The sequence below is a fragment of the Pomacea canaliculata genome, linkage group LG1 (genome assembly GCF_003073045.1).
Source record: "Pomacea canaliculata isolate SZHN2017 linkage group LG1, ASM307304v1, whole genome shotgun sequence".
Lineage (NCBI taxonomy): Eukaryota > Metazoa > Mollusca > Gastropoda > Architaenioglossa > Ampullariidae > Pomacea > Pomacea canaliculata.
The window spans coordinates 23,658,474-23,673,988 of NC_037590.1; the positions used below are offsets into that span (position 1 = coordinate 23,658,474).

Below are 15,515 nucleotides of genomic sequence, written 5' to 3' on the forward strand. Positions count from 1 at the left end.
AAAACTGGCAGTTACCTATAGTATGGCAATGAAAAGGTTGGGCGGGTGAAATAGAAAACAGAATAGGCAGGTGAACACAGTTATCTTTCTGTACAATCAGATTAAAAACAAGAAGAAATGTCACAGAGAAAATAATTTTAAGGAGCTATCCCAGCCACTCACACAACCAAACTTTTTAGACTACAGATACTCTTAGATCAAAAAACAATTTGTTGTCATAAATATTTTATTTTACTTTGCAAAAGTACTAAAAATGCACTGACAACATTTCATACAGTTAGGTAACAGAAAAGACAGCTGAGCAGAAGTGTTACTTATCATACAGGAACAATGTACAACAAAGATAGCAGGAAAAAAGTCATTTAATCAGACACTGACAAGGAATTTCATGTTGGAATGTAAATGCTTCTGGAAATAATTTATTTACAAACTATCATGAGCTTACACCATAATGTGCACCAGCACTGTATATTCCCAGCCAAAAGGTCAAAGTTCTCTCCAACTGCATAATCGTTGTATCTATGAATTACTTTACAATGCACGTTCAACACTTTTCACTCCTGACATGAGATAGCTGAAGTACCAATGTTTGATGGATTAGCCATGATTCTTTGTACATGTATGCAATCTATGAAAACTGCATGACGAAAAATAATGCACTAAACCTTCAGTTTCCCCAGCCTATCTCTAGCTCCTCTACCCAAAAACTTCTTTTGGCTTGGAAGTCTCTTCCACTCCAAATTAACTTTTATCCATCAGCCTCACTGAAACGTGGTTGTAGTTTCTTTGGTCCTTGCAGAATTTCACCAAAAACAGTACAGTATTTGAATTTGTCTATGTGACTGTAGATTCAGAAACCAGAACAGCAGCATCTGCAGTTACCGATTTGTGAACATGGCGGTAAACCCTATTCCAAGTTTAATCAATTACGAGAAGAATGGCTTTTTAATTAACACTTTACAGCTCTGTCAAACCAGGTCAGCTAAAAAAAAAAAAATTTACTGGATGTAAATGAGCAAGAAACTCTGAGCTGTAAAGAATTAAATAACTTTTTTCCTTCTTTGGTTGGCTGCAGTAAATGCATTTATTTTTAATTGATTTTCATGGAGTTTGTCTAAGTTAAAGATTGGGACCATTCTGAGCAATAAATGATTCTGAAAATATTTGTAAAGTTTTCTGTACTTCTGTACATCTCCAAAAAAAAAACCCGGCATACAAAACATCACTCAATAGAATTCATTTCTACAGCAATGTGAAACATTACCATAAATAAAAAAGACACAAAGAAATAAAATGATGAGTAAATATGAATGAAAATGTGCTCTCCCAATCTTTCTGAAAAAAGACTAGGATGTTCAATGACAATGCAGCCTGAGCTAAATATATCACGTCAAATGTACTGTCATGACTCCATGAGTAACATGATGACTGGGTACAAAAGGAACTACAAAGAAGCCTTGAAGAGAAATGCACATACTAACAATGAAGAACTTTTCACAGCTTATTTCAGTTTTGGCTTTTAACAAATAAAAGTGTTATAAAAACCAGATCTTACAAATTTACAAAAATACTGACCTTTTTTTCAGAAAGTATCTGAAAGCTCATTCCAACTGTATTGACTATATCAATATTCTGCAGATAAACTTTCTTAATATCTGTCAAAATCCCTCAAAATATCTGTCTAAATAAGCATAACTTATATAAGTTTAACATCTTAAACCTATTCTTTGATCTCGGTTATACAACTTTAGCACAGTTAACAAATCGTTTATGACAACAACAATTATAAAATATAGCATGCTCCAGCAATCCCTACATCCTCAAGTAACAATAAAGAATATTTTCTTTTGTAGCCAATATTTGCAATTAATCACAAGTGTTACTGAAATTAACAAAAGCTAAGTAGTTACAAATACAAAATATTGAAATCATTCAAAAGTACATAAACTTTAGCCATCAAACATGGATAAATTTCACTGTGGTCTGTATCATGTATTTATTTTCCTGTTCTATAGGATGAATAAAAGTTGATTTACATGTGTATGCAAATAAACCACCTCACAAAAACTAGAAACATGGTTCAAAAGAATCACATAAGTAAAACTAACATACAAGTGTGGTCATGAAAACCAGTAGTTGCAATGCTACTAATAATACACATTTCACCATGCCCATGTTATTAACCACAGGAAAAAAAATACCCTTTTGTTTGTTCACAAAACTCAACAATAAGATTCAAGATAAGTGTTGTTTTTATCAATAAGTTAAACAAGGATTGCTTGTTTTTAGCTATGTTATGTTTATCAGCTAAAATGCTTTGAAAACTCAACAAGAACCTATAAAATTAAGTTGTTTTTTTTAATCTTATACTTCAATCTACAGTCATACCACAAGCCAGCCTACTGATAGCTCAAGAGATAAACCCGATTCTATGGCATTGGGTCAAAATGTAAACCACTGGAGCAGTTTAAATTTTACAACTGTGCAGCCTCTACAAAGTATATAAGGCCCATTTTTCCTACTCTTTCAGCAAGGGATATCTACTAAGTAACTGAATGGTGAAAGACCATTAATGTATCCTTTCAAAAGAAATCGGAAGTCTCAGTAACCAAAGTGCTATGGAAAGTTTGTTTCACTATAGCAGATTGGTAGCCTTTTCAGACCCGCTGAACAAAAAAGTGCCACAACATTAGAAAAACTACATCAAAGAGTAGATTTAAACATACAACTCTTATTATTGTAATAGGTACCCCCCCCCCCCAAAAAAAAAAGCAAGGTGCCACAAGTATAAAAAAAATAAATGCTATAACAGATAAAAAGTGGAATGTGAAATGATGTTTGAAAAAAGTTCTAGGCAAGACATGTTTGGCACAAAAGAAATGATTCCAGAAAATCTGGAAGATTTATCTTATTACTTTATTGTGTTCCAAAAAAAAAACCCCCATTTAAGTTTATTCTAAATCACAGTAAATATGTAACAATGAAAGATTATAAAGTTAATCGACATACCTGCAAAGAAAACTGAAATATTTGCCATTTACATATCTTTCAGTTTTACTCTTTTATGCTCACTCATAGTCCATAGTCTTTCCAGATTTTCTAGCTGAATACTAACTGAAGCATAAAAAACAGAACCTTATTAACCCTGAGGTTACTTGGGTTCAGAATTTTATGTAATGCTGGGTTAACCCCCAACATTATGTGGGCAGTGCTCTTCTGCCATCTAAATGCAACATTTTGTTTTGCATTTTTTCCCAGGGTAAATATAATGCTAAAAAGACTTAAAAAAAACCCACACACAAATGATTATGCTGGAGTTAAAAAAAAAACAGCACAAAAGTGATACATATCACATAGAAGTGAATCATAGAACCTCCTTATTAACACTAACTGAAAAAATATGGAATAATGAGAATGGATGTGCTCTTAAGTAATGTGACATTACAGAGTTTGATTAGTTTTCAGTCCATTCTATAACATGCAAACCTAAAATCCAAAGAATTTACTGTACATTCATTTTCAAGTATTTTAATGAAATGTTTTGCTAAACTATAGATTCTTGTGTTGTAAAGAATTTAAAAAATGTACATTTTCTCTTCCTATAAGAGCAGACTACATTTCTGGTAACAAAAACAGCTGTTTAACATAATAAAAGCAAGTAATACTGTCAGTCATTTTTTTTTTTTTGCATCAGAATTATCCATGTGCTGGTCAACAGCTTAATTATATTAACTCATCTCGATACATACACTTTCTTTTTTAAAAAATCAGTTTTTCAAAAGGAAGCAAGATTCTGAAGAAATTTAGGAATGAACATGCACATGAATATGCCAAAATTTAAAAAAACATGAAATTCCATTTACTAATCATCTCATATTTATCATAACTTACCACTTCAAGGCCCTTCTTAACCGGACAAAAATGGATGAATGTTTGACTATGTCTAGTTTTCATATAATTAAGTAAAAACTCTACCAAACGTGGACAAACATTTGGCCATATTTGTCTGGTCAAGAAGAGTCTTTAATGGAGAGAAGGTATGGAAAATACAAACAAAAAACTATGATTAAACACATTATGTGCTCCAAGCTTCTGTACATCTGAGAAAAAATGGTAATCACAATTTGATTGTCCTGAGGGATGTAAATAGTTAAGCATGCCAAATGTGGTACTTCCTGGAAACAGCATGGAATGTTTAGGGAACTACATGGAATCATCTTCCTTGATTTCTCTATAATCAAGTTTTTGATCAATAATGAACTACACCATGGAAGCAAAACCTTTAGGAAGTCAGGATTTTCTATGGTACATACCACAGAAACCACTGCTTTAACAAAACAATTGAATCATTGCTAGGTGTGGGTTAGCAAAGGTCTTAGAGGAATGAGGCTGTTATTGACCATCTTTAACCTAACACTGGCATCATGCAAATGATGGTCATGGATAAACTGATTATCTCATGACAAACAACACCTCTCAAAACTTCATCTCAGCATTCATGCATGCTAAACTTTGCCTGCTTTGTAAAATTTTCCAAAATTTTGTTGTAAATGAAGCAAGTACCTACATGAATCCTCTACATTCTAGTGAAATAAAGAAATCGCCAAAAACAACCAGTAAATGGGTTTTCTTAACCTTAAGTTAATGACCTTATTAAACCTTACAATTTTTATTTTTTGAAGAACTAAAGCACTCTTTCATTAGATGTGATGCTACAGGTGAAATTCACAGTATGTTTATTTCAACTACCTGTAAACTAAGACATATGTGACCACCAAACAATACTTAAAGCATAGCTAGAACCGAAAATAGGCTTGGTTCTTTTTCGCACAGCTAGTTCTTGACTTCTCGGACATAGTTGCGTGGGAAAAGACCTTGCTCTCCAGAAGACTGCACTTGTCCGGTCCACCAATTCTCGTCGGTCTTCTCTAGTAGTATAATCTTGTCTCCACGCCGGAAACCCACCTCTTCAGGAGCTTCAGGATGAAAATCATGCTCTGCCTCAAACAGCTGGACTCCTGCTTGAGGCTTGAATAGGAAAGAAAACAAAAACCATAAAAAATGGTTGGTATCAGGATAGGTTATTCAATGTAAGCTTAAGCCATAGGTGTGGAGTACGGTGTGCAAAAAAGTGTATACATAGAAATATGTGGACTGAAAGTATAAATAAATTTAGTCCTGTATATGAATCCCACTTCTGTCACCTGAGCATAAATAAATAAATAAATAAAGATTGAGACAGCAGAGACCTTAGTTTTCATCACTTTCTATGCATTCTTGTTTGCTGACAGTCATTTTCCACTGCATTTCTCCGTTTATAATGTCTCATTTTTTTTAATATGCCTTAACCACTGAGGAAAGATGAGGAGGAGGGGAGAAGATGGATGGGAGCCATTACATAGAACCCGCCTACATGACAACTTTTTTTTTTTTTTTGTAAACCCCTCTGATTTATGCTTTTTACTTCTGTGATCTGTATAGTTCTAGACAACAGAAATATTGCAAGGGCAAGTTTAAGATCAGGGTTTATTTTTCATTTGTCTTATTTATTTTTATAATAATGTGTATACCATTATCTATACTGCTAATGAAACAAACTTAAGGCAAAAGAAAATGAAAGGCCAAATAAACCTCATTAACATGCATAGTAACAGAAAAGAATTATCTAAAAGTTTTTTAAGATGCACAAAATCAAATCTATTATAATGCATAAACTGATTTAATCGGGTTTTCTGCCTTGAACAAAACTGCATATATGTATGGCTAATAAACTTTTAAAATTAATGCAATCTAAGCAGAGAATGAACACAAATCACACATTTGGCACAGATGTATAATTGAACTTTCTAAATGGTTTTTGTTACCAGTCTATATATATCTCTCTCTTCCTATATAAATAATTTTAAGTGTATAATTTAAAAATTTGCATATGTTTTTGTTGTCTCTACCTACCAATACATCATATTTTTCTATCTACATCATAAATATTAGAACTGCTTCAAGTCACCAACCCCATTCTCCCCCCCCCACATTTTATTTTGGTTTAATTGGCAGACTGGTTGATAATTCTGTTTCAAAAACCAAGCTTACCACCCCAGCCAGGTTGGGAAGGAAGTGCACAAACCACTTAGTTCATGAGACTGTTCAGTTTGTAAAATGCTTCTGCTGGCACTAGTGATAATTGTGAAAGCACTACACTCACATATGAGAGTTTAAGGGCAGGAAATCACTTCTTTGCAGCCACAAAGGAGAAAAGCGCCAAACTGCTTTAATGCTCACTTAACAATAGGTAGGGTGGGGAGGTGTGTGTGCACACATGCATGTGCATGCATGCAAATGCAACGTACTACAGCCAAGCAAGCAATAAGCACGGGGAAGCTTGTATTTTAATTTTTTTTATAATAACATCTAAGATACGAGTTTTATTATGCTTGTGTATGCTTGATTATAGTGATAACAGCTGTCTAAAATCGAATTGATTCTTGGTTTGCTTGTATGACAGTACGGATTCTATCGAACTGTACAGTCACTGCTTCCTTCTTTTCTGCCTGTTCTTGTTTTATATTTTCAGAATCTGGGACCCTATATAATAGTACTGTGTGGTCAAATGTCCAATGAAGAGCAGCATGAATTAGGAAGGAGTCTGACTTGTACATCTGAAATCTCTTTTTAATAAGTGTTCTTCTTGCAGATCTCACTGTTTGTGCAAAAGCTACAGAAGCAGTAGGAACTATATAATCCCAGTGTTTATTTGAAGCACTTTTACTCTTTTGAGCATGTAGATGTGGATATCTAGTTAAGATACAGAACTTTCTTTACCTTGCTAAGTCCACCTTTCTTCTTATCTTTTGCATTACTTGCCTTTAAACAAGCAAAAACAAAAATGGCTAGTATACTAAACAAACATTTTAAAAATAAGAAAAATATATTTATATATTTTAAAATATATCTTAATTTCTATCAAGCTCAGTTGACTTACCAAATTAAAGTATTACTCCTTGAATAATATAAACTTTCCTTGAAGTCTAAAGACACACCCGCAATTTGCAACGTTGAACATTTTTAATCTTTAAATATTAAAAAAGTTGTTTTGTTCTATACATATGCATAAATCACCCACTTATTCTGACCTTTTACCAAAAACAGAATTGTGAAGCATGCATTCTATGGAATACGTCTTGGGGCCTAGTCTAAGTTTAGGCATAACAACCCCATGCCCATTCAAAAAAATGTACCAGACTGCTTTGATCTTTATACCAAGATATAGACTATTTGTAAAGCTGATTTTATTCAGGGATTTTATCTAAACCCTGTAATGCTCTGATAAACATGTAGGAAGAAGGCAAAATAACAGGAAAATGCAATAGAAGAGCCCAAAAAAACTGGAAAGACTGGACATCAAAGAATGGACCCATCTTCATACCCCAGCCCTGCTTTGATGGCCCTCCAAGTTGTCTCATGTCTCCCATACAAATATATAGATCAACTGACTATGTTAAAAAAACCTATGCCATTCTGAAACATTTATGGCTGCTTCTCTTTTGTAATGGCATTTTAAGGAACAAAATATCCCATTTATATTATCTCTTTAAATAGTTTTTAAAAGTGCTTTGAATTTCATTTAACACCTGGATCAGGTGTTATATTGTTATATATGAACTTTGTGAAAGCATGAAGTTCACTAATGGATAAAGTTCTACTGATTGAAGATTTATTGTGACTTTCCCCCTTATATCACCTTAAAATATGCTTAATTTAAAAGCAAACTGACAATACTAAAATACAGCATGTCAACTATTTAAAATATCTGTTTTAAACAACAACTGTAAAATTAAGATACCACAGAGGTTGAGATTTTTTTAAAACTATCACTAGTTGGTATAGTTTTAAATTTTGGCAAAGTTTATTCAGAAAATTTTGCTGTTTTTGGTTTGTATGCTTTTTTTTTTCAGTCGAATTTCAATTTTACATTGGTCTGCAGTTTCAAAAAGTGTTATTTTAGTATTTGCCACAGCTGGGTATTCTGTATATTAATGAACACTGGAATATTGTAGCAGAGAATAATGACATAAAGACATGCTGTGATTGCACTGAGTTGAGAACAAACAGATTTTTTAAAATCAAATTACAGATAAGCCCTGATACTTTCCACTAAAACTGGAAGGAAAAAAACTTTTCATTCACCAGTTTGATGGAAAATTTCACTTACGCAAAACATGCAATTTTTAATAACTTGATCAGCAAAAATACACGGCTTTCAAAATAAAAAACAGATTTGTACCTGCATACAACATTTAGCATTTCATTCACTATATTTCTGTCGAATCCTAAGATGTCTTTTTTTTTTAATGTGTATGCTCCTTTGAAATGTAAAAAAAAAAAAATATTACAAAATGTTGAAAAAAATAATACCTCTTGTAGGTCTTTCAGCAATATAACAGTGCGTGAGTCCCGTGCTACTGAATTCGTGCGGTGGTGGTTGATAAGCTCATTGATAGAAGTGAAATACTTGTGTGGCCATAAGTAGTACTGACCATCCTGGTTACTGAGAATCTTGAAGTGCTGTGGACAGCTCCCATGCCTGAAGCCATTCCAATGCCAACATAATGATACTATGGGCATAACACTTATGAAAAGATGTTCCAAAGAGACACATACACTCACATTTTTACTATCAAACACAAAGTATTAAATGTTATAGTCCACTGCAGAGCATACAAATTACACAATATTTCACGGATAAATTAAATGTTAAGCATCCTTTCTTCTATTCTGAGTAAATGAATTTTCACATATAATTAAATAAAGAAGTAGCAAAACAAACATTTGCTACAGAGTATATCAATATTGTTACAAAATAATTTACGCTTACTCCACATCTGACCTGGAGTCAAGTCATTGACTGAAACATGTAATTTTGATCCAATGATCCATTTTCAGTGCCAGGAAGTCATTCTTCCTCATTACTGACACTACTTACTACACATTATGAAAACAAATAAGTTACTTAAATGCCAAATTCATAGGGATGTAAAATTAAATTGTATTCGCTGATATTTAGCTGAGAGTACCAGGAAGGAAAATCCCACACAAAGCTGCCTTTTCAATTACACACAACTTTTGTAATAATTTATTTTCTCACAAAGAAACAAACATTTACTCACTTCACTGACAACGAGAACTGGTTTCTGTCTGATTCACAGTCACGCACTATGAAAGTGCCATCAGGATATACATGGTGACCCTGAGAGTTTGTTTTCATTAAGAACATTTCTGCTTCTGCTCGGGACATCTTTCCTTTATACCATCTGCAAGATTGCAAGGACTTATGTGATGACTGAACATTAACAGTGACTGGAACCACACTTCTGAAAACTTCTGATAAAGCCCATTTGATTCTTGTACCAATTGAATAAAAACAGCCATACCCATAATCCACCTAATATGGATATCTGTGAAACAGAAGTGTGTAAACTCAATGTTAGCTGTTATCCCTGTCATTTGTTTTCAAAGCTAGGCAAATATTAAAAACTGTACAAATAACAACAGGAGGATATGTCAGTGTGATAACGCTTACATCATATGCAATGTGAGGCTAAATGTACTACTCTAGATCTTGCTTAAGCTGTGTACTTGTAATTAGACTTCCATTCGTTCAATGAGTCACACAGCATATTTCAAAAAGGTCTACCGAAAAAGCAATAATTTTTGGTTGATCTAAAAAGAATAAATCCTATGTTAACTAATGGCTGCCTTGAACAGAATAAATAAAACAGATTTAAAAAGCATATTAAAGCAGCAGGCTCAATATGTTTTACAAAACCAAGCCAGATGAAGAAGATAAATAATACTGTACATACTCATTTTTCTCCAATTCAACATATGTTGCAGGAATGTAGCCTGTTCTGGCACCCAACTGGGCCTGATACCAGTCTTTGTCTTCCATGTTTCGAATCTGAAAAGAGACAATTAAAAAGCAACAAGTTAAGAGATAGAACTTTGTACAGCCTTTCCTGATAGTTCAGTTCAGTTCAGTCCCATGCCCGGTCCGGGGTAGGGGGGACCGTCCGGCAGCAGCAACAGACAGAATTTTCCACCCGGTCCTGTCTTGAGCAGATGAGAGCAGGTCCGGCATCTCGCGTTCGGTCCATTCTTTGATGTTGGTGACCCAGCTTTTCCTCGGACGACCACGACGACGGCTCCCTTCAAGGGTTCCCTGTAGAATCGTCTTGGACAGTGTGTTGTGGCGGGTGACGTGACTGAACCAGGCGAGCTTGCGCCGCTTCACTGTTGCCAGAAGGGGTTCATGTGGGCCCATGAGGGAGGTCACGGTGCTCCGTACGTATTCGTTGGTCTTGTGTTCGCGGTACGAGATGCGGAAGCAGCTTTCTCAAGCACTTGTTCTCAAAGGCCTGGAGTTTCTTTTCCGTTGTGGCAAGCAGCGTCCAAGTCTCGCAGCCGTAGAGTAGGATTGACACTACGAGGGACTTGTACAGCCTGTGCTTGGTACTGAAGCTGATTGAGTTGCTCTGCCAGATCCTATCCAGCCTGGACATTGCGGATGTTGCCATACCAATCCTGATACGGATCTCTGCTGCACAGCAACCATCTTTAGTCAGGGTGGCACCCAAGTACTTGAAGCTGTTGACCTCCTCCAGTTTCTGGCCGTTCATGACGATGTTGCTGCTACTGTCGTTGGTGGAAATAATCATCACTTTGCTTTTTTCTGAGCTTATTTCCATGCCATAGGCCCCCGCTTGCCTGGAGAGTCTGTCTGTCAAATCCTGAAGTTCGTTATTGCTGCCTGCCATGAGGTCAATGTCATCTGCAAAGCAGAGGTTGCACAGGCGTCTGCCACCAATGGAGATTGAGGTAAGGTGGTCGTGGAGGGTTTCTTGCATGATTTTCTCAAGGAAGATGTTAAAAAGGATGGGAGAGAGTAGGCATCCTTGAACGGACCCCGATCATCATCTCGAAGAACTCGCCTAGTTGGTTGTTGAGTAGTACCGCGCTGGAGGCGTTCTTGTAGAGTGCCGCTATCACCTGGATCAGTCCCTCCTCTATGTTGAATGATCTCATGACCTGCCAGAGTCCATCGTGCCAGACATGATCAAAAGCTTTTTTGAAATCGATGAAGTTATGGTATAGTTCACGTTGATGCTCCAGGTGTTTTCTATCATAACATGGCAGTTAAAGATCTGTTCTACTGAGCTTCTTCCAGCCCTGAAGCCAGCCTGTTCTTCTGCCAGCAGTTCCTCAGCAATAGGTTTTAAGCGGTTGAGGATGATTCTGATCAATACTTTGCTTGGGTGACTTATCAGACTGATGGTTCTGTAGTTTTGGCACTGCTTCAGGTTCCCTTTCTTAGGGAGTGGGATGATGATAGACTGAGCCCATTCTTCTGTCTTTCCTGATAACCAATTACCAATTAATGATCAATTCTGCACCGCTTTCTTTTTTTTTCCAGTCTGGAATCATAGGATAATTTCTTAATTCGGAAACAAATGGAGTTTTACAGATTGGCAGAGCAGCTAATAAATTCAGGATATTATCCTTTGTAGGATAGTCTCCCAAATGTATCCACAGTCTAATGGCACTTGAGCTTTTCTTTAGGTCAAATGATCAATTTTCCTTCAACAGGATGCTTAAGGACCTTGCTTATCTTATTCACATCTTGCCCAAACACATTCTAGTCTATGCCACAATCATCCGAACAAGCTTATTTATGGATGAAAAATTTGAAGAAAAATGTGATAGGTTCATGTACCTGGGCAAATTCAACTACTTGCTACACCAGTGAGTTGTAATACATATATTTAATAAACGTATCATCTCTGAATTATCAATTACTTGTCACTTATCTATAAAAAGTATAAGTTCATTGTTCATATACTAAATAGTACTAACACATTTTTAGCTATAATTATCGTTGAGTGGCACACCGTAAAATAATCACAAAATTTAATGTTCTCGCGTGTTAGTGTGAGGAACTTCAATGCATCTTTCGTTTCAAGTAATTTAATAATCCGCTGTAAACTGAAAATCCATTGCCATTAACTGAAATGTTTCCAAGTTTTTTAAATACATGGGGTTCGCAAGTATAACCAGGAAGTAAGAATACATTCGAGTCCCAAAACAGTGAAAACGATAGTCTTGACGGTTGAAAAATGTTAGGATTTTACAAGTTTCTGAAATAAATTGAAGCCAAGAAATTATTCTTACCACCAAAACATCACCTCTTCTGAAGCTGAGTTCGTCTTGTTGCGAAGCATCAAAATTATACATCGCCTTGGCTTCCATGTTGGGCTATGTGTTTTTGCGTGCGATTGCTTATCAAGCTGTCCTGATGATTTATCACTTTATTTCCAAGCTGAACGTGATGTCTCCGAAAGACTTCAGTAATCTATCATTTCACAATCTCGCACAACACTAAGGACACATCAGCAATGAGTAGAGAGCTCTCTGCAAGAATACCCAAGTAGAAGTCCGCACTGAGAAGGCCTTGTCGGTGAACGACAGTCGTCCTCAGCTGTGCTCCGTTCAGCGACACAGCGACGAAGTGGGAATAGCAACCAAGTGAGACGTTGTAGATTTTGCGTCAGAACTGCGTGCATGTAACAGCTCATCACAAATAATAACCAGAAATATTAAATCTGAACGGAAGAATAATTAGTGTTCAGAAGGTAAAATCGAGGTGATATACTGATATAGATGGGATGTTCAAGAAATTAAAGAAATAATAATAACAACAGTTAGTGTAGTCTCGCTGTGTTGTCAACTCGAGAGTTTCGAAAGCAGACTTCGTTGTTAGTTCCTCGTTTGGGACTTCTGCGAGAGATGAATAATTTCTTTTTTATTGACCAGGCTCTCCTCGTTTAGTCACACGTTTCTGCCTGGAAATGCTTCATTATTATGTTATAGACTATTAATAATCACAATGATATATGTATGCTCTCGTGTTGATGCAGGAAGTGTTGGCAGTATAAGACGTACATTGTACATACACTGACACAGCTCATGACCTGACTTCATTGCTCGATTCAAATGTCAGATATGTCCTATAGTATCTTCTATTTGTGCGGGCCAGGAAATGTGTTGATCCTTGTTTAAATGAGGTCATGGATAAATATTTGTTTCAGCCACTACGGTACTTTTGTACATGTTCACCTCCCACTATATCTTTTGATATATCGTATACCTCACAAAAAGTGAACCAGTTATATTATTTATTTTGCTATTTATTCAGAAGTCCTGGTCATGAAATTGATGCTTAAAACTTCACTTTTGCTGTTTTCGATATGTGAAAAGAGTTATCATGCAGTTCCTTCAGATTTAGTACGTGCTGAACATATATATATATAGTGGCCAGCCCAATCAGTCTGTCTTGCAACATATTATATTGTTGATCTCATAATTTTTAATTAATAAGGAAATAAAATTAAGATAAAGAAAGACAAAAATCGTGTTAATAAAATATATACAGCTATGTGACAGCTAGTGTATAAAAATCATGCGAACTTACCTTTACGAACTCTCATGACGTCTTGGCGGTAGGACAGTATATGTCTCGTACGTACGCCTAAGTCCAGTTCACAGGTATATTCTAATAGAACAGTTCAGTTCACAGATCTTCCAACAGACCTTTAATGATTCAGCTTTGGATGGATGATAACTCCAAGCGCCCGAACAGGTAATTACAAAGTAAACTCGGCAGCACGAGATGTCTGCAGCCGCTAAAAAAAAAAAAGATTTTTACAACGTCCTGTGGGTTTTAAGTTTAAAGTTAAAACTACTTTTCCCCGATCTTGCTTTGTCCAGTCCTGTCAGTCTGATCTGAATTTCTTTTAAGTGAGATAGATTTATCTCTACCCTTCTCCGTTAAGCCACCCCACTTTAGGTCCTTATTTCAATCTCTCTCTTTTCTCTCTCATTTTAGGGACAACTATCAAAGCAGCATCGCACCGACTATAGGTCTTTGCTAAAAGCAGACATATGGATCACCTTCTTCGTCCAGTCTTGCTAATCTGATCTGACTGGTCATTAAGCTGTGATAGGTTTATCGCCACCTTTTCACCTAGCACCTCGACTAGTACTTTCTTCATGTGAGTAGGGGGATTTCAAACACTTGTCTAAAAGGCTTTAATGGATGGAGTGGCGACACGTCGATTGCTCCCTGATGCAGACAAGAAATCTGCAGCACCTTCCTCTGGTCTTATTTTGCTCTTTGGTCTAAAACTCCAGCTATCACAACCTCTAGCATCAGGCTACCCTAATCGCAGTGCCGCTTCCGCATGCTCCCATCCCGAGAGTACGCCTGACAGGAGGGCGGGCGGTACGAGGGATCGAGATTCTAAGAGACACTAACAATACAAATTTGTAAATCTCTGGTGTCAAGGTGCTGCCGTAAAACATTCCAATAGCCAACCCCGCTCGGTGTCCGGCCTGATAAAGTTTGTTGAAAACTAGGGAAACCTATACGAATTCTCTTTAATAACCAATTTTAAATATTCTATCAATAGAAGCATAAAAACAAGCTATCCGTTCAAACTGTCTACAAAGTGAACCTAAAAGCAGGTGTCCTGCAAATGTCATGAATATGATATTTTTCCCTAACGTTTTTCATCACTTAAAAAAGGCCACTTTTGCGCCCACATCCGTGACTGCAACATCAGCCCCTTCCCCATCCACCAACATCGCCCCTCCCCCGCCCCTATGCAGTCCCTTCTGCTCTCCCTACTTCCCCGCTAGTTATACTGGTCACTGCAAATGTGCGTTAGAGTAATGGGGTTTTGCTGATATACATGTACTGAGAAACCATGTGATCAACGTACAAGCAGAGGAAAGGTGGCCAGCTAATTAATTATATGAAAATGATATTTTTCCCTAACATTAATCATCTTTGAAATAAACAGCAGACCATCTTTGCGCCCCTCCGTGATTGCGCCCTAGGCGACTGTCTAGTTCACCTAATGAAAGAACCGGCCCTGCATATACCTTATATATTTATTACTACTTACTGTTTTAGTACTTAATTACTTATTCTTCCCCCGTAAAGGACGAAGCGGAGAAAAGCATGCCTGCTTGCTTACTCTCGTTAATAAAGACTCGTCATTGTCATGGGTCACCTTGCATGAGCGCACTGGAGAAAACAACCCACTCAACAGAGAGGCTTTATCCACATACATGTACATTGTTCATCTAAGTTCATTTGATGAAGTCCGGTTCCTGTTATTGTGTTAAGAGCTGAACTTCCACGGAGGCACGCGCATGCGCATGATGTATATCTGATCGTAAAACAGATGTAACAAAGAGGTTCCTTGTGGAAGCCCAAGTCATACCACCACGGACTTTACACGTCCATGATATCACACAATTTTATTGCCTATACATGTCCGTGGTAATACTAAAATTTAGTTTGGACCCAGACATAGTATTTTTCCCTTCATAATTCATTTAAAGTTTGTTTTCTTCTTCAATGATTTTTTTTAAACTGTAAATTGTTTGTGGGGAGGGGT

The 15,515-nt window shown here is 36.4% G+C and overlaps 1 protein-coding gene across 2 annotated transcripts; it reads right to left on the reverse strand.

The window, feature by feature from the left end:
* Nucleotides 1-208: 208 nt before the first annotated feature.
* On the reverse strand, nt 209-12,793 carry LOC112558784 (growth factor receptor-bound protein 2-like). 2 transcript variants are annotated; one of them, XM_025229450.1, is made up of 6 exons: nt 12,223-12,793; nt 9,861-9,955; nt 9,165-9,308; nt 8,413-8,581; nt 6,820-6,861; nt 209-5,028 (listed from the first exon to the last, which is right to left on the reverse strand). In XM_025229450.1, the coding sequence occupies exons 1-6, from the start codon at nt 12,298-12,300 to the stop codon at nt 4,834-4,836; spliced, it is 723 nt and encodes a 240-aa protein (XP_025085235.1). In that variant the 5' UTR covers nt 12,301-12,793; the 3' UTR covers nt 209-4,833. The 2 variants fall into 2 exon arrangements, with proteins under 2 accessions (XP_025085235.1, XP_025085243.1); XM_025229458.1 differs by lacking the exon at nt 6,820-6,861 and having other exon boundaries at nt 12,223-12,588.
* Between the last annotated feature and the right edge of the window lie 2,722 nt (nt 12,794-15,515).